The following is a 25,093-nucleotide window of genomic DNA, read 5'->3' on the forward strand; positions in this document are numbered from 1 at the left end:
ACATGGTTACTAAATGATCTTACCCAGCTTTATCGCATGTCATGTCCCGTGAGAGTTGCCACGGTCAGCAGATGGATGGATTCTGTATTTAGGAGGAATTTCTTCACTCAGCCACCTAAAGCTCCACATTCTGCCTCAGTAGTGTTTTAAATTATTCTCACACGCACAACCTCTGGGTTCGTCTGCTTTCATTTGCTGGAGTTTTAGAGTGGACTGAAGGCAAGGCAAGGCAAGGCAAGGCAAGGCAGTTTTATTTATATAGCGCATTTCATACACAATGGCAATTCAATGTGCTTTACATAAAACAGAAAAACATGTAATTTGAGAAACTTAAAACATACAATTAAACCCCCCCCCCCCCCCCCATAATAAAAACAAAGTACAGAAAAATAGAAAGACATAAATAAAATGATTGCAGCATAAAATAATAAATTAGCTTTAAAATCATTAAAAGGACAAAGAGTGCAAATGAAAGATTAAAATGTAAAGTGCTTTAGAAGAGCTCAATCATAAGCACAGGAGAAGAGAAGTGTTTTTAATCTGGATTTAAAAATGTTCACTGTTGGGGCTGATTTCAGTTCTGCTGGTAGTTTGTTCCAGTTGTGTGCAGCATAACAGCTAAAAGCTGCTTCACCATGTTTAGTTTGAACTCTGGGATCAACTATCTGACCTGAGTCAGTAGATCTCAGAGCTCTGGGCTCAACTATCTGACCTGAGTCAGTAGATCTCAGAGCTCTACTGGGTTTATATTCTACTAACATGTCATTCATGTATTCTGGACCTAAACCATTCAGTGATTTGTAGACCAGTAGCACAACTTTAAAATCTATTCTATAGCTGACTGGGAGCCAGTGTAAAGACTTTAGAACTGGAGTAATGTGCTCTGATCTCTTTGTTCTGGTTAAAACTCGAGCTGCAGCGTTATGAATGAGCTGCAGCTGTTTAATGCTTTTTTGTGAGAGTCCAGTCAGAAGACCGTTACAGTAGTCGAGTCTACTTGAGATGAAAGCATGAATCAACTTCTCCTGGTCTGTTTGAGACATAAAACCCTTCACTCTGGATATGTTCTTAAGCTGATAGAAGGCTGTTTTGGTGATTGATTTGATATGACTGCTGAAAGTCAGATCTGAGTCTATCAGCACGCCAAGGTTTCGGACTTGGTCCGTAGTTTTTAGAGAGAGTGACTCCAGATGTTTACTGACAGCAATCCTCTTCTCTTTATTGCCAAAAACAATGACCTCAGTTTTGTCCTGATTTAATTGAAGGAAATTTTGGTTCATCCAATTTGTTACTTGCTCTAAACAGTGACACAATGACTGTATTGGACTGTAGTCATCTGAGGACAGTGCTAGGTATATCTGTGTGTCATCTGCATAACTGTGATAGTCTACATTAGAGTTCTGCAGAATTTGACCCAAGGGCAGCATATATAGACTGAACAGTAGGGGTCCAAGAACTGACCCCTGAGGAACTCCACATGTCATAGCCACTCGATCAGATTCATAACTTCCAATGGTCACAAAATAACTCCGCTCTTCCAAGTAGGACCTGAACCAGTCTAGGACTGTTCTGCTGAGTCCTGCTCAAGTTTCCAACCTGTTCAACAGTATACTGTGATCCACAGTGTCAAATGCAGCACTGAGATCCAACAGGACCAGAACTGACACCTTGCCTGAGTCAGTGTTCAACCTTATGTCATTTAACTAATAACTAATAAGAGCTGTTTCTGTACTGTGGTTAGGTCGGAAACCTGATTGAAATTTGTCAAAAAGGCCACTGGAGTTCAAGAAATTACTGAGTTGATTAAAAACCACTTTCTCAACGATCTTGGCTATAAAAGGAAGATTTGAGATAGGTCTGTAGTTGGTTAACATGGAAGCATCCAGCGTTCTCTTTTTTAAGAGTGGCTTAATGGCAGCTACTTTTAGGAGTTTAGGAAACACACCTGATTTAAGTGAGCTATTTATTACTTGTCGCAAATCTGTTTGGACAGAGTTCACAATAGTTTTAAAGAAATCTGATGGCATTGTGTCAAGACAGCATGTTGATGGTTTTAGATGCTGCACTGTTTCCTCTATGGTTTTTTGGTCAACTGTTTTAAATTCTGACATTGCAGTTGAGTTATTCCTGGGAGGTCTGAGGGATTGCATCATTTTATTGTTTTGTTGATTTGTGTTGATATTTAGCCTTATGGACTGGATTTTTTCACTGAAAAAGCAAATTCATTGCATTTTTCTGTGGAAAGGAGTTCTGGAGCTATCTGTTGAGGGGGGTTTGTAAGCTTATCAACTGTAGCAAACAGAGTACGAGTGTTGTTGATGTTCTTATTAATTATTTCAGAAAAATGTTGCTGTCTAGCTTTGAGTAACTCATATTTAAAATTACAAAGACTTTGTTTGTAGAGGTCAAGGTGAATTTGAAGTTTAGTTTTTCTCCACTTACGCTCTGCCTTCCTGCATGCTGTTTTTAAAGCCTTTATCATCATAGTGTTCCTCCATGGTGTTTTCTTTCTGCTCAAGGTTGTCTTAGTTTTAATAGGTGCAACAGCATCCATGACATTTGAGATTTTCCAGTTAAATTTATCCAGGAGTTCATCAACTGACTCTGCACTCACAGTTGGTGACATAGCTATAGCCTCCATAAACTTTGCACTGGTATTCTCATTTATGTACCTTCTCCTAACAGACACAGAGGTTAACTGAACATTTGACTGAAGACTCTTGATGTGTCTCAAATCACTATGAACTATGGGAAAATGCAGTGCACTATGAGTATCCGGATGGTACACTCGAAACGGTCTAAAAGTTGAGTGTGTAGCTATGGACACTTCTCACTCTCAATGGTTGCCCTCTTGGCTACGAAGCGGACAGGGAAGGACCACTTTTCAATTTGAGATAATACTAACCTGAAATTTGCACTACTACTACTTTTTCTTGCAATTTCGTCGATATTGATACCGATACTGATCATTTCATTTTGGCAATTTTTTCCAGTCAAAATATTGTCAAATAACTGTCAAATAATCCAAATTGCAATATGGCTGAATCTGAATCACAAGAAGCTGCAGTTGTTTTTTTTAAAGTTTGTGATAAACAGTATTATAATTAATCAAATATGAAAATCATGTTAAAGATTACAACCAATATCACAAAATCACAATTTTAATGTTTTTTTCCAATGGAAAAATAAAACTGTCATGGATTAGGGTTAAAGATGAAAAATCCCCAAAAATTGTATCTCATATTTTCTTATCTTTTTTACTCTGAGACAGAAATGTTCAACTTCAATAAATGTATTTTTATGGTGTGGAAATCAAGATGACTTAATTCCTCTCTGTAGAAGCGTTTGCCTCTTACTTATTCACATAATAAAATAAGGATTTCATACCTGGCTTAATCAAGTGTTCAGACTTCTGAAAATAAATGTATATTCACACATATACGTTTTGCATAATTACTTAAGCAAAATATCAGTAAACATTACTAAAACCAATGTCTGTTTTAAGTAATCAACAACTCGACTATACTGGATATAATTATCCTCTTCACCTGAACTATGTTGTGTTAAAATTAGATTGTGATCATAAAGATTCAGGAACAGACACAACACAAGCATTGTCTTTATCACTACACTGGCAAAGGTAACAGTGCTGTGAAAACTCTCTAGCAGGGTCTTTTGGTGGACAGTGGGTGGTGCAGGAGACTGAACTTTTTCAGCAGCTTGTCTTTTTCCAAGCTCACTGTGGCTCTTGGGATATGTGGTCTTCAGGTGTTTGGTTAAATTGGTTGTGTTGCTGCTGTGTGCAACTTTTTTGTCACACACCTGGCACCTTCCTGTAACTTTATCAACTGGTGAAAAATAACTTGCATTCATGTTGGCTGTGCAGTGTGCACTGTCGGCTGAGTGACTCATGTCTCAAATTTCCTTGTCACGTGACACGGGCCACTGGGGCCAAGGGCCAGCGCAATATGCTGCCCGGTACGGGGGTGTCTCGACACATAGTAGCCTAATTGAAGTAAGCTATCTAAAACAGTTTAAAGTGATGCATGCACCCCCAATTCTTATTTGTTAGTTAATATCGATATTTGTTTAAGGAAATCTATGCCAAATGAGTAGCGTGTGAGTATCGTTATATCTATACCACAGGATCGATACGCCCATCCCTAGTGTACACAGTGTACTACACGTAAGTGCAGTAACAGCAACATGTGATTTGAGTAGAGACGCATATAGTCACTGTGGCCTAGACCTGCCATGACCTGCAACCCTATCTGCCCAAAGTTATGCTTGTATACGACTAAATCCTTTTACTGACCATACTTTGAAAGAAAATGTAATTTGTGTATTGGGTTACATTTTTCGGGCCGGTTTCATGGTCAAATTTCCCCTGTGTGGTTAGGTTTAGGCAACTACAACATTATGGTTAAGATGAGGGAATAATCGTGGTTTGGTAAAATAACGAAAAAGTAAACACGTCCTGTCTTGTGCTTTAAGTCAGCATTCCATTTTTCAGCATTTAACCAAGACCTGCGCCTCAACCTACTGTCACATTTAATTACTTTTCTTTCACAATATTTTCACCGTTCCACATTAGCAGTATATACATATCATTGCCACAAATCCAAATAAGCCAGGCTGAATGAGAAGAAGTGGAAATTCAGCTCTATTATCTGAAGCAGTTCAAGGGTGGTTTGTAAAGTAACTGTCAGCTCACAGGGTAATGTGAGTGATACAGGGTCCAGGAAAAATACATTTTATGGGTCTTAATTGTGTGTATTACTATGATTACATGATGATGAAAAATTGCCTCTTAAGTTAAGCATTGACGTATTTTACAGCACATCAGAGGCAACAAGAAAATGTGAAAAGTGAATAGTGTGATAGTGACTCCAGGAGACCATATCTTGTGTGTCTATCCTTTATTTTGCTGTAAAAAGATGATTGACCACATCACATCATTTCCATTAGTAGCTTGAGTTTGCCCAGTTGTTGTGAAATTGTTCAATTGTTCTGACCCCTTAAGAACTTCTAACGTGTAAGCTTAAAAGCTGAAATTCAAAGTTAATTCTTGACTTTGTAAACACTGTCAAAGCACTGATGATGTTGTCTTTCAATGTGAAGTATCCATGCTTCTCAAACCATATACTTGTGTTAGTACACTGTTGTGTAGTACACTTTGCACAGTATGTACTTACTTGTGCAGTGCACGAATTGTAAGTGTTGTCTCCAACAAGATACGGCCATTGCAAACTTACCAGAAATTACTATTAGCTAGTTAGCAAGCTAGAGTTAGCATTTGCATCAGCATTCATGGTACCAAATCATTACAGACTGCTAAATTAACCCAATAAACCTATTGATGTCTTATATGCGACAATAGTATACTGTAGTAGTGCTTAGTGCAAAAAACTGGAAGAACAATAAAACAATCGCCAAAGTTTTAACAAGTCATGCTGATGGGGATATCAATTATTGAGATATTCAGTTTGGAATAAAGTGGTGGACCTAAAGGCAAAACTCAATGGACTTGGCTTTTCTAAGTATCTTCTGTTGTTCTATTACTGAGGACCTTGGGCAACGATTCCCTTAGCAAAGCATTAGCCAAGACAAGATCTCATTGTTTCTAAGTTTTCTCCTGGACACAAACAAGCTGTTTTTAATACTAAGGTGGAACCATGAGTGACTGTTAAATAGTCGATGTGGGCTTTGAAGTGACTCAGCAAAATTGAAGGGGTGTTTGTCCAGTGATTCAAGATCAAATAAGATAGATTGTTGTATTTGGTTGTTCATGCAACCAATTTACACTAGATGAGAATGGATGTGGCTGAGGCTGCTCACTGGGGGATACAGAGAACCCTACAGGAGTTTTTTGTAAAAGCAATAGCTATTGAGTGAGGCAGTCAGATTTCATAAAATATACTCTTTCTTAGCAAAATAACACGGTTAAGAAAAAACAGCTGCAGGAAATTACACTTTCTGTGTACAGTACAACTATCATCTGTCAAATCTATGTAGTTCTTAACTATACAGGATCTTTGTTTTCAACCTTGCCATAGCAAGACATGAAAGACAGACATCTCTAAAAACAGCTCTCACACATTCTTATGGTAATACATTTGCTATTGTATCACTGTAATGATATACATGTCCTTTTGGAAACAGGCATAAAGTATATCAGGCTTTTACAAGCAGTCAAGTGATAAAACGCATGCTGACACTTAGCAAGATAAAATAGATTAAAAGTCAAATTATTGGATTTTCTCCTCAGTGGATTTGTTGATGATAACACAAATATCACCCTACCAATCTTATCCTTTAATAGAGCGGTGACAAATCCATCAGCACGGTGAGATTCCACAGATTACCCAAAGATTGAAACCAGACACATCAAGCAAACAGCAGCAGCGGAAAGCAGGAAATGGCCATGACAGAATAATATTGTGATGCATAGCAATCAATCTGAGCACCTCTCTGCTAATGTATTTCAACACAGTCAACATTAGTAGCTTGGGCATGTGCCAGGTAATACGTCAGGATGTGTTTCGGTGTAGTCTTCATGTTTGGTGTAGTTTTCATGTTGAGTCCATGTGCTGGTTTCATCAGATTTAGAGATGATAAGAGTGGAGGAAAAAGTTCCAAAAACATAAATCACTGCCTAATTTTCTTAATCCTAATCTTTTCTTTCTTTCATTGACATGTGTCTTCACTTATGCTATTTGCTTTCCACAATTCATAGAAATCTCTGGACCTTGATTTGTCTTGACAGCGTTAGGGCCTGCACAATGTAACCAAATCCGGATCACAGAAGGGTTGAAAACTTTCTAACTTAAGGCCAAGACCTATTTCTTGTGTCCCCTTATAGTGGTATGTTGTTGACCTGGGGATTAAGAAGTCTTTTAAATTGATCTATCTGATCAGTGTTTGCTGATGCGGGTGTGGATGAATGAATCATGATGAAGTTTGTCTTCATATGGGCCCTGTGTAGCAAGTGGACTACAACAAAAACAGTGTCTATAAAACTTAATTCTACAGATCTATTAAGCTTTTTAGCCCTTTAAGCTCAGGTTTTACAACACATTTGTGGTTTAGTCTTAGTCCCATAAACCTTAATCCATCCTTTCCAGCTGCAGCATGCAACATTTTCTAATTCTGGAACACTTCCAGTGAACCAACTGTGCACTACCAGCACACTACAGTACCTGTTGAGCATTAAACAGCAAAGAGATAGTTTAGTAAATATTTTTTTAGGAGTTGGATGACACCAAAACTGAGCTAAAAGGAGGGAGAATATAGTAAATGCAAAATTGGGTACACCTTTTCTCACTGTTAGGAAAGTAAGTAAAAGTTGCATTCATTTTTCCCACAGATGTGACTCATGTGATTTCAGTGATATCAGTTGAATCATCAGAACAAGCAATTAGAAAATATATGGTTCTTTGTTAAAAGGTTGGCAGTAGGTTGAAGGTCAAAATTCAGTTACATGCAGTTTGAACATCAAATTCAAAGACAAAATGCTTTGAATTGGCTACCACTCTACTGAGGGACGCCTGCCATGCCAAACTGTAGGACTAAATGTGATTTCTCAGAAACAAAGCTGAAATACTTAAAGAGGACACATTGTGCTTATTTTCCTTTTCTTTTTTTTAATTTACTGTCACAATGTCACAGTTGCGCAACTTGAGGTTATGGTACATTGAAATGCTCCATGTAAGTCAAAACCCAGGGGTTCAATCTCGATCTTGGCTATATCTTTTACTAGATGAAGGATTTTAGATCCTGAACAAACTGAGCAGTCCTGTGATGTCCTATGTTACTATAGAAACACTGTTTTTTAATTTGAAGGAATCCTAACCGGGAGAACATGACTGCAATGACGGCAATGGTTGTTGTTTAACAATGAAGAAAACAACTCCCATGATACCACACTACTTCACAACGTCATCAAACTCTGTCTTTTTCTATTGTTTGGATTGAGAAACCCCTAGTGGCAGAAAATTAGATACAGTATTTACAGCGTTTAACCCTATAACACTAGCTGAATCATATTTGATATAAAAGTGATATGAGCTTTATGGAACTCTATTGGACAACTCTATATTCATCTGGTGGCCAAATACACGACTCCAAATGAATGCTAATGTGTCTACTGGATGTGTAAATAAGCACAAATATATACACAACTTTATAAGACTTGGAATATTAGAGATGTGTGTTTTTAAATTGTTATAGAGTTTTTTACCCCATCATATAAATAACTTTAGACCAAGTTATAGGTTTAACAGAATAGACGCAGAAGGAAAACATGATTTTTGGTACAGTTTAATTTACCTCTTCTTTTGACAAAACAGCTGAAGTCACAAAATGGTGTACATTATATTTAAGGTTGACGTAATTATTTTGTCAGTTAAGGTCATTTATGCAATCTGTAACAAGAATATAAAATTAGAAAGTGAAAACAAAACAAATATCAATATTCATATTACAATAATAAATCTGCTTTAATAAACTGTCTGTTTCACATTTTTGCACTCGCATTCCTCCTGTCTCAAGCAGCACTTATAAACTCACAGAACACGTCAAACCAAACAGGCCTGAACAAAGATGAAGCTGATGCTCATTCAGCACTATTTTCACACATACACCTGTCAAGTCCAAAATGTTTTATGAACAGTAATAGGCTGAGAATTGACAAGCAAGTCAGCATGAGCTATAGCTGGGGATTTATGTACAAGAAATATTCACATCCACTCATATCCTGTTCCCCTGAGCTCCAGTGTCTCATCATTGCTCCTGACTCATTGCAAAACCCAGACTGAGAAAAGGGTCATGCCCCTCCAGCCAATACCTGCTTCATCAGGGTGATCCGATTTGCTGCAGTGATTGACATAATGGGTATCTGGCAGTGTGCGTACATGAGTAACACACGCAGGTGTTGTCTGTAAAGGTTGCATGGTACAATTTATGAGCGAGAGAGTGAGTGTGGGAAGGTAACACAAATGATGGACAATTATGCGTGTGTGTGGGTGCGTGAGTGTGTGTGAGAGGATCGGAAGTCACACAACATTTCTTGGGGGCAGTAGTAATTTCATTGGTTAGGTTAAAAAAGCAGAAGCTGCAACAAGTATTTTGTCAACAGTCAATCGAAGCCAAAAAAAGGCAGGGAGTGAGGGAGGGAGGAGGGATACTGCACTGTTCACCTGCAAAAACTCAAGTTGCTACTAGCCTTATTATGTTAGTGATTCACAGTTGGGGGAACTACAGACCTGCATCCAATGGGTATTAGTTGTAAAGTTAACAGACAATGAGTACAGGAAACCTTGGAGAACTGCTGTGTCTCAAATCACATACTTCTGTTAGTACGCTTCTGTGTAGTACACTGTGTACACTATGTACTTGTGTAGTGTGCAAATTTCGTCATGTTAGTGTTGTCTTAAATCGAACTAGGCTGGTTGCGCACTTACTGGAAATGACGATTAGCTCGTTAGCCAATTAGAGTTAGCGAGCTAGTGTTAATAAGCTAGGTCTAGCATTCACGTTATTGTTTGCGGTACCAAATCATTGCAGACTGCTAAATCAACCCAATAAACCTACTGATGGCTTATATGTGACAACAGTATAGTGGTGTTTAGGGTAAAAAACACATGTATAATATATTTGTATAAAGCAGCGACGTTCACCATAGTTACAACGTCTGCCATTTCCTGTTTGAAAAGTGGTCCCTCCCCTTCTGCTACGTAGCCAAGATGGCAACCGTTGTGGCCGTAGTTACACACTCAACTTTTTGACCGTTTTGAGTGCACCATCCTGGTTCTCATAATGCACTGCATTTCTCAGTGTCCATAGTCAGTGTCCATAGTCACACATTCAAAAATTTGAGTGTGTAACTAAACTACTTCTCAGTATGAACACACTTATGCACTCAAAGTAGGTGTATAGTAGTACAAGATTTAAGCATTAGTTTTGTTAAATCACACTTATACAAGCTGCACAAAAAAGATTACTTATGTTAGCTAACAGGCTTAGGCACATCCACACAGGCCCTACATGTCTCATGCTGAATGGAAATATGTAAATACAGCAATTACGAGTGCAATATCCCCCTACTTAGTGAAAATGTCTACTATAGAATAGATTCCTGGCAAAATGGTTGCAAAGCCACATTCACTGGCAACTAAAAGAAAAGCAATTACCACCATCACAGTTCAGATCACTTTAAATTAGTTTAAAGTGAGTTTGTTTGTATGTTTATTCACTGTGTCTAGCTTGTTAATAAACCACACTGCATTAACACAGCAATAGTAACTCATTTGGATGTTTATCTCGAGCAGGGGTGCCAAACTCATCCTCATCATCTCTTTAGGTGCCACATACAGCCTAAGTTGATTTCAAGTGGGTCAGATCCGTTCAAACTATTGCATAATAAGCTATAAATATATATCATATATCATAACTAGTTGTACCCTGGTAAGAGATACTGATCAAATGTGTCCAAACCCACCGAGGCAATGTTAGTCCTTCAGATCTTAATCACATTGCAAGTCAGTTATCTCAAGTTGGATGTCCACAGGCAGATCAGAAGCCTTGATTGTGAATGGCCAATGAAAATAAGAGAGAACATGAAAAAACATTGAAAAACATGACTTTTCTGCAATTTTCATACTTTGCACAGTTATCAGTGGGCCAGATTCGACCCCTTGGAGGCCAGTTCTGGCCTGAGGGCCGTATGTTCGAGACCCCTAATCTAGAGGGGAACTACTACAAGGCTAGCTATGTGTGCGAGCCCTTAAGTTTAATGGATGGTTTTCCTGGCCTTCCCATTCCCATTCTAGCCTCATAGTCAAACAATTTAAATGGAAATTAAGCTCAAATTAGCTAGCCATGTACCACCAGTGTATGAATCTGTTATTACCTTAATTGATTGTATTAAGCTGCACAGGATTTGTTAAGAAAATACCCCCAACCTCCCAACTCACCCCTCACTATCACATCTGTGTTTCATGTAGCACATTTGCATGGAATAAGTGCAGTCTGCATTCTACTCGAATTTTCTGGCGTTATCCTCCCAGATGTGATCGAAAATGAGCCTGTTGAAAGATAGAAAAATGTTTCTCACTACATGCTGCCATGCATGTCATCCATCTCATAATTTTTTCGAAATTTCACGTAGCGAGATGATGAGCCTCCTGACTTTGCATCCAAAATACTGTCAAAACTTTCATTTATGATTCTCACCACAGCCTCCATAATTTTCAACCGAAAAAAACAAAAAAACAAAAAAAGATGCGGAGAAAACAAAAAACCTTACTGAAAGAAAAAGTTTGGCAATACATGGTTTGGTTATTTGTGGTGGAATTTTTACTTTACAAATTAAAGATATGGCAGATTCACACAGTATTAAGATCATGGACGACGAATATCTGTCACCCTTTTAATACCTTATCATAATGAAAAACATGAAGAATTAAATTTGTATTATTTTTTTATTAATATTGTTACTTTGAGTTTCCAGCAAACAAATGCAGTTTTTTTGCTCTTCTCAATCGATGATATTATTTGTGTCCTCCAGATCAGCTTTGCCTGTGAAAAATACATATCTACAGCATGTAAAGTTATAACCAGAATGTAAGCGTGTGTGCCTCCCCCTCTTTAAAGCTCGATGATGAGCTTTCCCTCATCGTCACTACTGCTGGTGTCCTCTGTGAAGTCCTGGCAGCTTTGCACAGGCCTCACTGCATTGGTCAGACACTCAAGTGATTGGTAACCGTGGAGCTGGCCAGCCAAGAAGAAAGGCTGGTATTTGTTAGTAATGTCACCTCTCAAAGAGTTACTGCTCTGACTTGTGTATTCATGTGGTGCCCGGTCCTTGGTGTCATCAGTTTCAGTGTACTTAAAAGTCTGCGATGGCTGCACAGTATTATTATCCAGTACCTTCCTCTTTGTTGCTTGGGTGTCTCCTGTCAAACCAGTAGCAACTCTACTGACTTGAGCAGAATGAGAACCTTGGCTGGGTTGCAATGTGGAGGATGGTATCTTGACATCTGATGAGAAACTTGGACTTTTATGGCTTCCTGGTATTGATTTATTGCAGCAGCATTCTGCAGCACTGTTGTTTCCTGCTGCAGTATGTCCTTGCCGAGCAGACAGGGTCAGCTTGTTATCTTGCTTCTGGTCCTGATGTGAAAATGTTTGTGAAAAAGCATTTGGTGTTTCTTCTAATGGATCCTGTGCTATATGCTGACTTGAATTTGCTTCCATCAAAATCTGTGTCTGTTTATGATTAGTGATGCTGCTGTCCCAGTGTTGCTGTTGTGTGAAATAAAAGTTCATTTCCAACGGGGGCTGTGGAGAATTGAAAAGGCCGGTGTGACTGCCACTGGCAGGTAAATGAAGGTGATTTGGTGTGCTTGTAGCTTGCTGAGGGATCTGTGAAGGGTATTCAGACATTCCAGGGTGCGTCTGGGAAAGATGCTGAAGATGCTGCTCAGATAGCCAAGAGGAATCTGCCTTGACCTGTCTGTCTTCTCCCTGTTAATAAAAGAAGAATATAAGTAGGAAAATTACCATCTAACCCCATGATAATATGGCCATTGTGCTCCCTCAATTGAACCTTCTCATTATCTTTCCACATTGCTAAAATACCACAAAGCTTTACATGTGAATTACGATCATATCATCACAATGAGCACAACATGTGAAATTGATTCAACTGTGGCAAGGACTGCCCCTGAGCTATTCATTTGTTATTGTTTTAACCTTTTTTCAGTTATTTTAACCTTTTGTAACCTAGAAAAGCACTTTGTAACCTAAGTTTTCAAAGGTGCTATATTAATAACATTTTACTTACTCAGTTACATCTGGAGATTTCAAATCATATTGAAAAAAGTGGCATGACAAAAAACAACTTCTGGCAGTGTAGCTGTTGTTGTCAGCTGCCTAGCTCTGGTATTGTTATGATAGATTGATTGTTTAAAAGGCTCATAAATCCTCATTATTTATATCTCACTTGCCATCCTGTGTGGCTTTGTAGTCCAAATCTTGTTCAGTATATTTGCCATGTTTTTCTTCTGTGTTTGACATGGGGGGGGGGGGGGTCATCATATCTTGGGGACCATATATGTATTGCGCGGTGAATATTTCAGCACACATTTTTGGCTTGCACGCTTCTCTTTTTTTGGCAAACAAAAAGTGAAAAACAATTGTGTGTGATGTAACAACCCATTATGCCTGAAACCCGCCTCCACACGACCCCCATATCAACACAGTCTGAATTTATTGGGCTGTGAGGGATTTGTGGGAAGCTTTAGCAGAGTTTAAGACTAATTAAAACAATAAACGGTATTTAGAAAGAATGCAGGATTGGAAAGACTCCTGTACATGGGGCAGGTAAATGAAAGGGTTTGTTGAATTGTAATAAAGGTCCTGGTATGTGTTGTCATACATGGATTTCATCCTTGCATGTCTGTAGGGGCTGTACAGTCATGTATTTGGACTTTGTAAACCATGACCTAACCCTAACCCTAATACAAGCAATGTAAAGACTGGAACATAATATTCACCCATTGAGCAAATTTACTTCACTGAACTCACCTCTGGCATGATTAGATCTGGTTTAACTGTGCATCTGCAATTGGACTCGGCCTTCCCCCACTGTCCTGGCACCTGGTCTGCCTTGCTACTACTCATTCCTCCGTTCTTATTCTCTCCCACCACCGCTCCACTCCCTTGCTCCTCCGTGTACTGGTGGTTTGGCTCCTCAGCTTGTTGGCTCTGCTTTGACCTCCAGTCTGGCTGTCCAGGGGTCCCTCCATGTCCTAGCGTGTGTGGCTCCTTCTGGGCTGCACATCCTGCCAGGGAGGCTCCCTCCATAAGACCTAGGGGAAGAAAAAGTAATGAAAAGCAATTGTTTTTCTTTAAATCCACAATGTTAATGCTTATCAGTCAGTTTTCACCCACCGGAAAATTGTGGTAGAGATTATACAATTTATTGAAAACCCCGTAAATTTAGAAACTGTAGCTGATGGTTGAATTTACTTTTGGGTAAAAGTATAATAAGAAATAAATGACTGTAACAATAACTTAGATTATGCACATCATATGAAATGCACATTGCCAGTCCATCAACCAAATTCAAGGAAATAATGTGGCCATTGTTTCTGATGGGAATACTTATCCTCGATACGCATATGAACAAATGTGGTCACATAATATTCAGTGGAGGATAGAACAGCACTTGTCCTTATGAAAAACAAATGGACTCGTAGGATTTCCAGATTTAGAATTTCTTTGGTCTGTCAAACTCTGACACATTGTGCTCTATGAAAACACACAGGGACCAGCACCACCTCCTCCTCCTCCAACCCCATCCACTCCCCAAGTTTTCCATCTTTTCTATCAATGACCTCAACAGTGCCTCTTTAGACTAGCACTTCTATGCTTAACCTGGCATAAATAATAATAATCTGGAGATCAATTACATTACAAAACCACCATGTCCTTGTGTTCCGATGTGAGTTAAAAGTTTCTCCAGGACAACTAGAGACTTAGTTTGTTGTTTCAGTTCAGGAGATAGTGGTTAAAGGTCACGGAGTTGCAGCTCTTTTGTTTTTACTGTTCTCCCAGTGATGACCCTTTAACTTTGTTTTTGTCTATAATCCTCAGCTCCTTCACCTAAAAAGGCAGGGAAATTGGTGTCTAGTGCTTTAAAGAGGATTGAATGACACTTTTAAGTACTGCAGGACCCTGCAGCTCTGTAGGAAAGCCTGAGGCACAGCTCGAATGTCAGTAATAAGGACAACAGTGGTCAAAATTAAAGCCATGTGAAACTTGAGAAAGACTTTTTTTAAATTTTGCCATGGAGAGATTTTTAACCAAACTACCATTTGGTTATTTCTGCCTATAATTAAAATTCATGATAGTGTCATTAATTTCTTTGTCAAAGACCAAAATGATATCCACATCAATCATGGGTTTTGGTGATCTTGTAGAACACCAGATTCAGACATGCTCCATTATAACAACTTATGATTATTTACTGCCACCTTGTGGTAGAACATGGTAAATGTTGTGTTAGTTTCTAACCTGAAAAATGCTCAGATTTAACCTTTCTGTAAAAACAAATATAGTAAAGTCTGTACAAATGTTATACTTTATACACCACTGTAGTACAGTGACAGTCATTATTGTGCTCTCTCTGTACTACAGCACACTGGACACTTGTTGACTTTCAGAGTTTAATTTCACACCTGTTGAACAGTAATTGTAGCCATTTAATACATAATCATAATGTACAAATGAAGATACATTTTATCAAATCAAGTCACCAAGGCTTGACTAAACCACTTGTGCGCCCTGGGGCCAAAATGATCAGTGGGCTCCTGGTGACACCCCCACCATACATTTTATGGAGACGCTACAAATAGTTTTTGACACAGTACCTTCTGCATTACCAGGGCTCCCTCGTTCACTCATTCACTAGGTTCTTGTTTATTCACTAGTGAGCATATTATGGAGAATTTGGACACTTATGGTACTATCCACTACAGTTATTTTACATATACAGTATATATATTGCATTGTGGGGTTGTTAGTATAAGTAGTATGTGTGTAGTATATGCTAATGATGCTACTTTGGTCTTTCTATTGTAGGAATCTTTGAGGGTATACAAATTTGTATAGTAAATAATTCACACCCTCAGAACACTAAATAAAATATTAGAGGGTAAACATAGAGCACAGCCAGGGTCTTAAGATTAGGTACTAATGCAGGAACCTGTTTAAAGACCTTTGTCAACATGGTTTTCAGTAGATATGGCAACTCTGTGGTGTCACAAACAAATAAATAATAATAAATGCTACTACTACAAACAATATAGAGTGAATCTGAGGATTTAGAGACCCCTGGGGTTATGTAGTATTTCAGCCTTGAAATGAATCAGCCAATGAAATACATAATCAGTTGTAGTGAAGTCAGCTTTAGTGAGCCTACAACATCTCACTAATTAGCCCTAAAACCATGCATGTGTATGTTAAATCTATGAGCCTGGATTGTTCACCCAATATGGATGTAACACCCTGAAAGTCAGCACAGAGGCACAATGTACACATTGCACTGCTTATCCTTCAGATCTTATCCAACACATCTAATCAATATTATTAAAACAGTCATAGATACCTGCAGCAGGGCTCTGATTACTTGTAAGCACAGCTGGGATGTCTTTGGCTTTTTCCACCTGGATGTTAGAAGACATTGAAGTAAACGGACCCGGTTGTTTGTCTGAGTGGGCTGAGCTGATTACACTCTGTGATTCACCGAGGGTCATTTCCTGTAAAGGAGCATCATTGTCCGAAGGTCCCACTCTGTCACATCCCATGTTTGCATGTTTAGATGAATCCAGAGTCTCCAGTAATGTAGATTCCACTGGATATCTGCAGCAGATGGATGTTTGTGGATTTGATTGTCCTGGAGTTTTGCATTTATCCATTGAAAATGTAGAAACTGTCCCAGAGAGATCTTCAACACATGGGGCACCAGAGGCCTGACCAAGCCCAACCTGGAGAGGAGGGCAGGTTTCTCCACTTTCTAACCTGCTACTTTCATACGCAAAGTCTTCACCCTTGGCTTTAATTGTGTTTATATTACCTGAACCTCCTATATTTATAAGGTTGTGTTGGCTATCTTTGCTCAATAATTCACTTTTCATGCTATTCTGATTTACAGCACTGGGAGAAAGAGATGTCATGCCGAGCTTGTGTTGGCCAGAGAGGGATTGAGAGACCAGTCCACCTTGGCTGACCTGCCTGTCTGGCAAATGTTGCTCTTCAGCACTATGGTTCAGAGAAAGTGCATGTTCTGCCTCTGAAATTTGGCTCCCTCCTGACTTTACACCTTTGAGTGAAGCAGCAGTTAACATAACATCGCCCATACAGCTCTGAGTCTCTGTGACTGTGTTTACATGACCTTGTTTGTGTGGGCGTAGCAGCAACCCTAGAGCTTCAGGAGGTTTAGATTCAGCTGATAGTGTAGGCTGAGTAGAATCACTATGTTCAGTCATGTGAAGATTTGGCTGTGCCTTCCAAAACTGGACAGATAGTGGATGTTTTATACTGTCCGTGTTAAGGGTGGGTAAAGACTGGCTTTGGTCCAACTCCTTTTGACATCCAAGCTGCGCATGATCACTTTGTACAGTATTTTCCATGAGGACAGAACTTTGAGCTTTAGTCTGGATCATTCCTGGGGTCCCCACTTCCCTACTGACTGCCTGCCGCTCAATCTGGGGTTCAATTAAAGCAAGCTGCTCATCGGATATGATCTGCAAGCAGATCTGGAGGTCCGCTGTGTGAACGTGAAACACGTTCTGAGCTGCTGGCTGCACTGGGTCAAATGGTACAACATGACATGGTACAATCGAGCTGCTTGGAGTGGTATTCGCTCTGTTTGTGGGATTTAACTGGCCTGATGCTGAGCAAGCATACGTGTGTGACGGAGGAGGAGGTTGACCATGCGAGAAAGCTGTAATGGCAGCAGCAGATGGCTGATTGTTTTCTGTGGTTACGATAGGTGTTGCAGGCATGTTCCCAACCATAGCTGCAACAGGTCTAGGTTGTTGCATAGGTGCTGAACCCACATATGGTTTTGAAGGCTGTGACGTGCTGCATAATCCTGTCTTATAAGATTGTAGGCAGGTTGTGGTTATTGTGGTTCCTGCAAATGGCCTGTGCATTACAGTGAGATTAGATGTCACATTCTGATTGAGTCTTATAGTTTCAGGCAGGAGAATCTGGCCTTGAAAAGAGCTGTAACTATTTGTATTTTTGATATCACAAGTCTGCATCAGTGCCGAACTGATGAGATCACTGTGTTTCTTTTCAGAAGTTACGACTGAGCTTGAGGTTTGCTGAGTGTGAGAAGATGAGAGAGCAGAGGTGAAAGTGCGGCCGTCGGTTCGTGCTGGTTTATCCACAACAGGCAATGTAGGATTTGAATCAGGTTCAGCAGCGTTCGGTAACTTTAGCTGGTACTTGGGCAGGAAGCTGGTCTTGGCAGCAGTGGGGGTGGATATAGCTGGCGGGGTGCTAACAGACGGTTCATTTGCATTGATTATGCAAGGAGGAAAGAAAGGTCCTTTGAGCTGAGAATGTTTTTGATTTGTTTGAAGGTTGACATAACTGAGATTTGTATCCTGCTGAGGCACACAGCCAGTGACAGAGGGAGGGGGATGAGTCAGTGTGTTCGGGTCAGTCTCCATCTCCGCAGAGCAAATTAATTTGTCATCAGTTCTCTGCTTTTTCCTGTCAGAGGGAATGTGGGATCCACAGGGCTGTGAGGTGGAGTCAGTATGTTTTTCTTGATTAATCAATCTCCCTGCATCTGGTCTTATGCTGTCTGTTTTGTGGCTAACTAGTGATCCAATAGAAGGTAATGGCAGTGTAGACAAAGAAAGATTTTTCCGGAGTGGAGTCTTGATAGAGCTGCATGATGAATAAAGTTGGCTAGTTTTTAGATTCAAATCTACACCAGAAGGGTTCGCAGGAGGGCACACTGTTCCAGTACTACTCATGAAGTTTATGGTTGAGCTAGTTGTAGTTACTGCCTCTTTATAAACTGCTGTCAGTCTTTTTTGCAGGCCCTGGACAATGTCATGCTCTGGGTTTGTAGAAGATTTCCTGCCTTTGATAACACTGTTATCACCAGTTTTCTCAGCATCGTAGAGCTTCTTAAATGTCCCTCCCCCGTACATGTACCACTTGTTGTAGGCAAACTTCTGTGCTTTTTTTCTCCGGAACTTTCTATTGCTTGGCTCTCCACAAATGTCACTGCCATCCCCATCGCAGCTGAGACTGCTGGTGCACACCTCCTCCACAGATGAATTCATGAAGAGAGCGTCTGTTGCGTGGTTGCAGTCTACGGCTGTCTGCCGGACCAGTGGGCGGTGGGTGGATGACTGCTGGTTCACAGGCTTGATTGCGAAACCTGTTGGATTGATCTGGCCAGAGCTTCCCCTCCGAATCAGTGTAACATAATCATTCTGATAGGAGGCGGTTGGGCTGCTCCTCTCAGGTTGCAGAAGGGTAACACTGAAGGGAAGGGAGCTGCTTCGGGTTAATGGGGCATGATCCATGGTGGAGGAATGCTGAGTCGGCACTGAGGTGTACAATCCGGGATTCCTGTTTCTTTGTAACCCAACGTTTGTCTTACTGATCTTCATGTCAAAGTGAAAGGAGTCTTTGTATGTGTATGGCATTGGGAGGTCAATGCTACCCTGTTTCGACAGAACTGTCTTCCGTGGCCTTACATTCTCCAGCTGTTTGTCCTCCACAACAGCTGTGTTCTCTGAAATCAGTTTAGATATACGCTCCTCCAGTGTCTTCTGCTCCTGCTCCCTAGCAGTTTCTTTGGACTCCTGTACCCCTTGGCCAGTTTCGGAAAGCGCAGTTGTGCTGATGGGTTCTTCAAGATGCTCCTTTGTGGATTCGGCGAGGGAATCCATACTGTGGTCAGGTATAATGCTGCTGGGACTTGGGTAGTGATCACTGCTTTCACTGAAGCCTGAGTCAGTGCTCTCATGATTCTGTGATTTCCCTCTTGATATGGAGTTCTCCCACTGCTTGGAGAATAGAGTGGCCTCTTGTCTCTGAAGGGGAAGATGCCGACTAACCGTCACAGGAGGCTTTCCGCTTTCCATCCTCTGTTTCTCCTCTTCTTTTGTTAGCTCTACACCTGCATTAGGCTCTGTCTTATGACCTGTAGAGAACTCATTATTTTCATTGACAGGCCCTTGCCTCGTAACAGAGTAGACCTTTGATGTACTGGCTGGACAGGTGATCTCAGCAGCGGGTAACGTGACATCCTTCTCCAGGCTTCCCGACTCATCTATAGACAAACTGGAGGTACAAGTCTCCCTAGAGCTGGACATGCTGTCCGTGCTGCCCAGGCTGCTCTGCTCGGATTCAGACGAGAGGCGGGCATGAGCCTGAGTACGCTTATGTTTGTAGAGGTTGCTCTGAGTCTTAAAAGAAACTCCACAAGTGGTGCAGGGGTAAGGCCTCTCCCCTGTGTGGCAGCGGAGATGCTTCTCCAGCACACTGGGCTTCATGCAGTCCCGTCCACAATGAGGACACACATGCTTTCCTGCTGACTTGGGCCTGGCTGCAGTAGCAGAAGCTGCCAGACTCAATCCTGGCTGAGACTGCAGCCCACCAGCAATATGGAGTGTCAAAAAAGGAAGCGTCTCCTTGGAGTAGAGCGGCGGCATGGCCAGATGGAATGTGGCAGGCTCCTGGGCCGCTGCAGGAGGCTGGGGGTAAGGCTGTGCTGGTAGAGCAGGCACTGTGTGGATGTAAACAGCCGTCAGTGGGGCTTGTATGTCCATCCTTTTCTCTGTCTGCGCTGCGACGGAGCTGATATGCACTGAAGTGCTTGCCAATCCTGGCTTGCCAGTCTCCATGGTAACACTGCTGCTGTCGTGATGTACCAGTGCCAGGTCTCTAATTACCTGTAAGATAAGAACAGTTTGCATTAGACCTCTGTTTCGCATCAGATCTAAGGGGCAGATCTGCCTATTTGAGCAGGAGTGTTTCTAGTTTTAGCTCTTAAAAGAGGAAAATTAGGCTTCATTCCTGGAGAATATGTTGTCATTGTACCAGAGGAAGAGAGAACATGAGCATAGCAATGAAGAAGAACACTAAAGCAGCTAATGATGACAAATACATGGTCCCCTTAAGGACAGATGGCTAAAAAAAAAAGCAATTAATCCAGTCTGCATGTTGATTAAATGCGTTTCACTATGATGCCAACAATTATACAGCTCTAAAATAAAGGCTGTATATCTGAGTGATATTGTTGAGCAATAATATCCATGGTTACAGAGAGAAGGAGGAAGTACAGGCATTTAAAATCCAGCTGTTTAATTTTATCTCAAGAGTTGGTGATGTAAGAATGTAAGTTTTGAGTTATGTTATATGCAGGCAAGGGGGATAAATAAATAAAAAAACAGGAAGAAAAATGTATATACACAGTAGAGAGAAGCAGAGAATGATGTAGAGGAGTGACTCACATCAACAGAGGGATTGAGGGAGTGAGATCAGATACTCACAGTACATAAAAGGCTTTTATCTCTCCAAATGAAATGTGTCTGCTGACATTATCTTTTACCTCTGTCACCAGTTGTCACCAATTAAACAGCATGCTCTTAACGTTCACAGTAGCATGTGGGGTGGTGTCATATTTGTGCAGCAGTACAATCAAAGCATAAAACCACCTACATGGAAAGATTAATAGGCTTCACATTAAGGTAAGCCAATTACATTTCCTGTCGCTGTGATGTTGGTTCTACATGTATCTGATTTTGCATAAGGGTGACTTCACCCACCGTGGTACAGTTGGCACGGAGCACATCTTTGTTAGTTGTACAGCATAAGCACACCCACGTCAAATACTTCTCGTGGTGTGGTTCACTGAAGAAAGTTTGTTTGTTTGTTCCTATTCGTGCAAGTTCTCCATGAAAACAAGAAACACTGCTAGTCTGTTTAAATTTCCAAACATTATTAACTTGAGAATTTACATCTACCCCTGTTACTAGTGTGTGTTTCAGTTCCTTACAGCTATGTAAATATGTGATATTGTTATATACTCTATGCAAAACTATAACAGCAGTGTGGACCTTTTGAATTATTAAAAGGGATGTTTGCTCAACAAGCACTTTCAAATTCGACCTCCATGTAAAAAGTTTAATAGTTACAAGCTCTGGGTGGAATACGTTTTCAAATTGATCAAACTACTAAAGAACAAAGATCAGAAAAAACAGGGAGCATCAAAATGTTACAAAAAGGAAGGCTTTCTGGATTTTTTTCTGTGATTTCTCATGTCATTGTGGGAAATTAGATTTTGGTGCTTAATCTTGTGTGCTCTGCTAATCTCATTTCCAACCATTGTTATGACTGAAGGGAACATTTGAAAAGAGGAAATATCTGATGGTGTTGCCATCACACAGTGTAGGTAAGAATAACACTGTGAGAAACCAGAACATACTGTCACTATGCCAAAGTCTGGTTAACAGTTGAGAAACAAACGAAACTGTAAAAAAGTAATGAAGCCAGAGTCACTTACCGTTCTTGCTTTACTCTCCAATCAGTAATAATTATCCACCCTGGTAAATCTTCTACACTCAACACCCTCATCCCCAGTGTACCTGCTCTTATCAGTCTGTTCTGTCATCCAGGCCATGTGTTCTCCCATTTGATTTTTCTCTCGCAGCTCTTTTGACATGAACTGTTTCTTGTCACAAGGAAGCGGAACAAATGCAAATGAGAGAGAAGATGCACTATGAAAGTGGTGAGGCAGAGAGAGAGAGAGGGAGAGAGAGAGAGAGAGAGAGAGAGAGAGAGAGAGAGGGGAAAGGAGAAGAGCTGGCTGGGTGGGTGTGTGGCTGTCAAACAAAGACTTCCGGAACAAGTTGAAAACATAGATTGCAGACTGTGATCAGCAGGAATTAAAGAGTCTCGAGGCCCTGATGCACAGATGGAATAATGTAAAGCTAATATATAATGTTGTTAATCAGTAAAAGCGATTGCCTGATAGAGGAAGTGCAGTGACAGAGGAGAGCTTACCTTCAACAGTCACGTTGGCCGACTGACTGACTTTAGCATCAACAGTTTTGAGGCAGTACCTGACTTCTGGCTCACTTATGTGTTCGCTCCCCCCCACCTATCTACTTCCTCCCACACACAGTATTTCATACACCCACACAGACAAGGGTGCAGCAAAGCGAATGTTGATGTGGCTGCTCGGCTGCACGTGCACTGCTCTTACTCTCTCAGGCAAAGAGAACAAATGGACGAGTTGAGTAAATTTCCCACCTCCAAACACAGCCCCCACTACTGCATGTATCATTTTGCAGCTGTACACCAGGTCACACCTCACATGCTTATACAGTACTCACTGCTCTGCTGGCCTCTTTTTGAGATCACAATGTCTCATTTTGACTCATATTCATCTGCTGTATGTGTTGTTGCTGGTTTTGACAGTTTTGACTTTTGAAAATGATGGATTTAGGTAACAAAATACATGTATTGCATTGTATTGTATCTGTTTCAAACTCAATAAGGTGTGAAATCCAGAAAAATGTTTAATTACTTTTGGCAGCCACTTTCTTCAACATGTGCAAGAGTAAGCTACTAAACAAAACACATAAACTGTATGCTAGATAGCTCACATAGCTAATTGGTTCATTGTTATTAACCTGGTAACCATCATTATAAAACATTTCATATGTATGGCCTTTTACAAAATGTGGATATAACTACACAATTAGCTTCTTGAGAAGGAAGCACAACAACTCATAAACACAACATTGATAGTTATATTATTATGTGATAATATATCACATATTGTTATCATGGCTAACATACTAGCAAACGGTTGCCATTTTTAAATGTACAGTATCTCCACATGCAGCAGACATGGAGAACATTAGCATTCATTCAGCCTTGTGTTTCAATCCAGCTAATAAATGTATTTCCTTGAGGTAAATGGCTCTTTAGCCGCTAAAGGCCAGTCTTTATCTTATGTTTGTGACTCTTTAGCTGCTAAAGGCTAGTCTATAACTTTTATATCTGACTCTTTAGCCACTAAAGGCTAGTCTGTAACTTTCATATCTGGCTCTTTAGCAACTAAAGGCTAGTCTGTAACTTTAATCGGACTCTTTAGCAGCTAAAGGCTAGTCTTTAAGTTTTATATCTGGCTCTTTAGCTGTTAAAGATAGTCTCTAACTTTTCCTGTTTGCCATTTGGTGAATTTTCCTAAGCTTTTTCTCAAAAAAGAGCTGCCTCCATCTAGACATTTGACTGATGAGAGCCTTTAGACTGAACCAAAATAGTTAAGTTGTGAGCTGTAAAACCAAAACAATGAGCTAAAAGATCCTTAAACCATATTGTGTGATAATTCTCTGAGGTTTGATCCATTGTTTATACAAAAGTACTGATAATAGCTGCTTTAAGTATATTCTGTTTAATATTTAAATATGAATACATTTAAAAATCTTTAAATATTTCTTCTTTCATTCCCTCTGATGTAAGTTAGTCATCATGTGGGAGCAACCTTGCAATTATCAGATGGCATCTGCTGAAAGAAAACAAAGTTTATATATCATTTCTCTGCTACAGACTCTTGCTGGTCTCCAAGGCAACTGCAGGCTGGTCTGCTGAGAACATGCTTTGTGTTGACATGGTAACAAGACACCTCCTGACACACATGTTTTGTAGCGTCTTTACACAGATCCCGCAGTCCTGCAGGATGAAGGCATAGTTTCAGGCATTTTTGCATGTGTTTAAAGACTGAGTCAGATGAAATGCTTTTAAATCAGTGTGTGGATAGTCTGTATGGATTAGTGCAGATGTCCTTTCTAAAACAGTCAACAGGCGTTCACTGCATTCAGTGATGGATGGTATTTTGGCCATGTTACTCAGGTTACTAGGATACAAGCTTGAATCAAGTTTTACAGCTGATGGTCAGCAGTGACGAGAGACCAACAAAAAATGTGTTTCTTTTACTACACCATGTATCCCAGCTGCTGAACCTTGGCATTGTTGAAGGAACGTTGTTGTTGTGTTGCTGTTTTTTAAGACATTAGTCCACATGGATGCAGCTGTTCATTTATCAGTAACAGACATGGAGTAGCACACTTGTTAAAGAGCAGTCCCACTGAGCTTTACCTGTAATATGATCCTAATACTTACAAATACATCTTAATACAACATTCAGAAGGGTATAATGCAAGCACTACAAAAGAAGTACATCCCCAGTAATTTGAGGTATAAAATTATTTCTCACCCTACACTGCCAAATGTTTTCTAATTTTGTGAAGATTGTGAAGTTGCCTGTTTCTGCACACTGCAGCAGATACGCTCTTTTATGGCTCTTCTGAGGGTACCCAGGGGAAATATCCAACTTATTTCATTAGTGTCTGAATGGGTCCCTTCTTGCATTTTTGCACACATGACATATAAATAATTTGAATTGGCCTATGTTTCCAAGCTACTGTCAATCATTTGCACATGATAACACTACATTTCTGTCTTTTTTTGTGGCAAACATTTG

The 25,093-nt window shown here is 40.2% G+C and overlaps 1 protein-coding gene across 1 annotated transcript; it reads right to left on the reverse strand.

Moving 5' to 3' along the window:
• Positions 1–11,400: 11,400 nt before the first annotated feature.
• On the reverse strand, positions 11,401–20,198 carry znf831 (zinc finger protein 831; the record flags this gene model as incomplete). Its single annotated transcript, XM_053315473.1, has 3 exons — positions 11,401–12,525; positions 13,588–13,871; positions 16,172–20,198. Coding segments are annotated over 3 exons (5,190 nt in total), but the record flags the coding sequence as incomplete, so codon positions are not given.
• Positions 20,199–25,093: the final 4,895 nt, after the last annotated feature.

Source organism: Scomber japonicus, chromosome 3 (genome assembly GCF_027409825.1).
Source record: "Scomber japonicus isolate fScoJap1 chromosome 3, fScoJap1.pri, whole genome shotgun sequence".
NCBI lineage: Eukaryota > Metazoa > Chordata > Actinopteri > Scombriformes > Scombridae > Scomber > Scomber japonicus.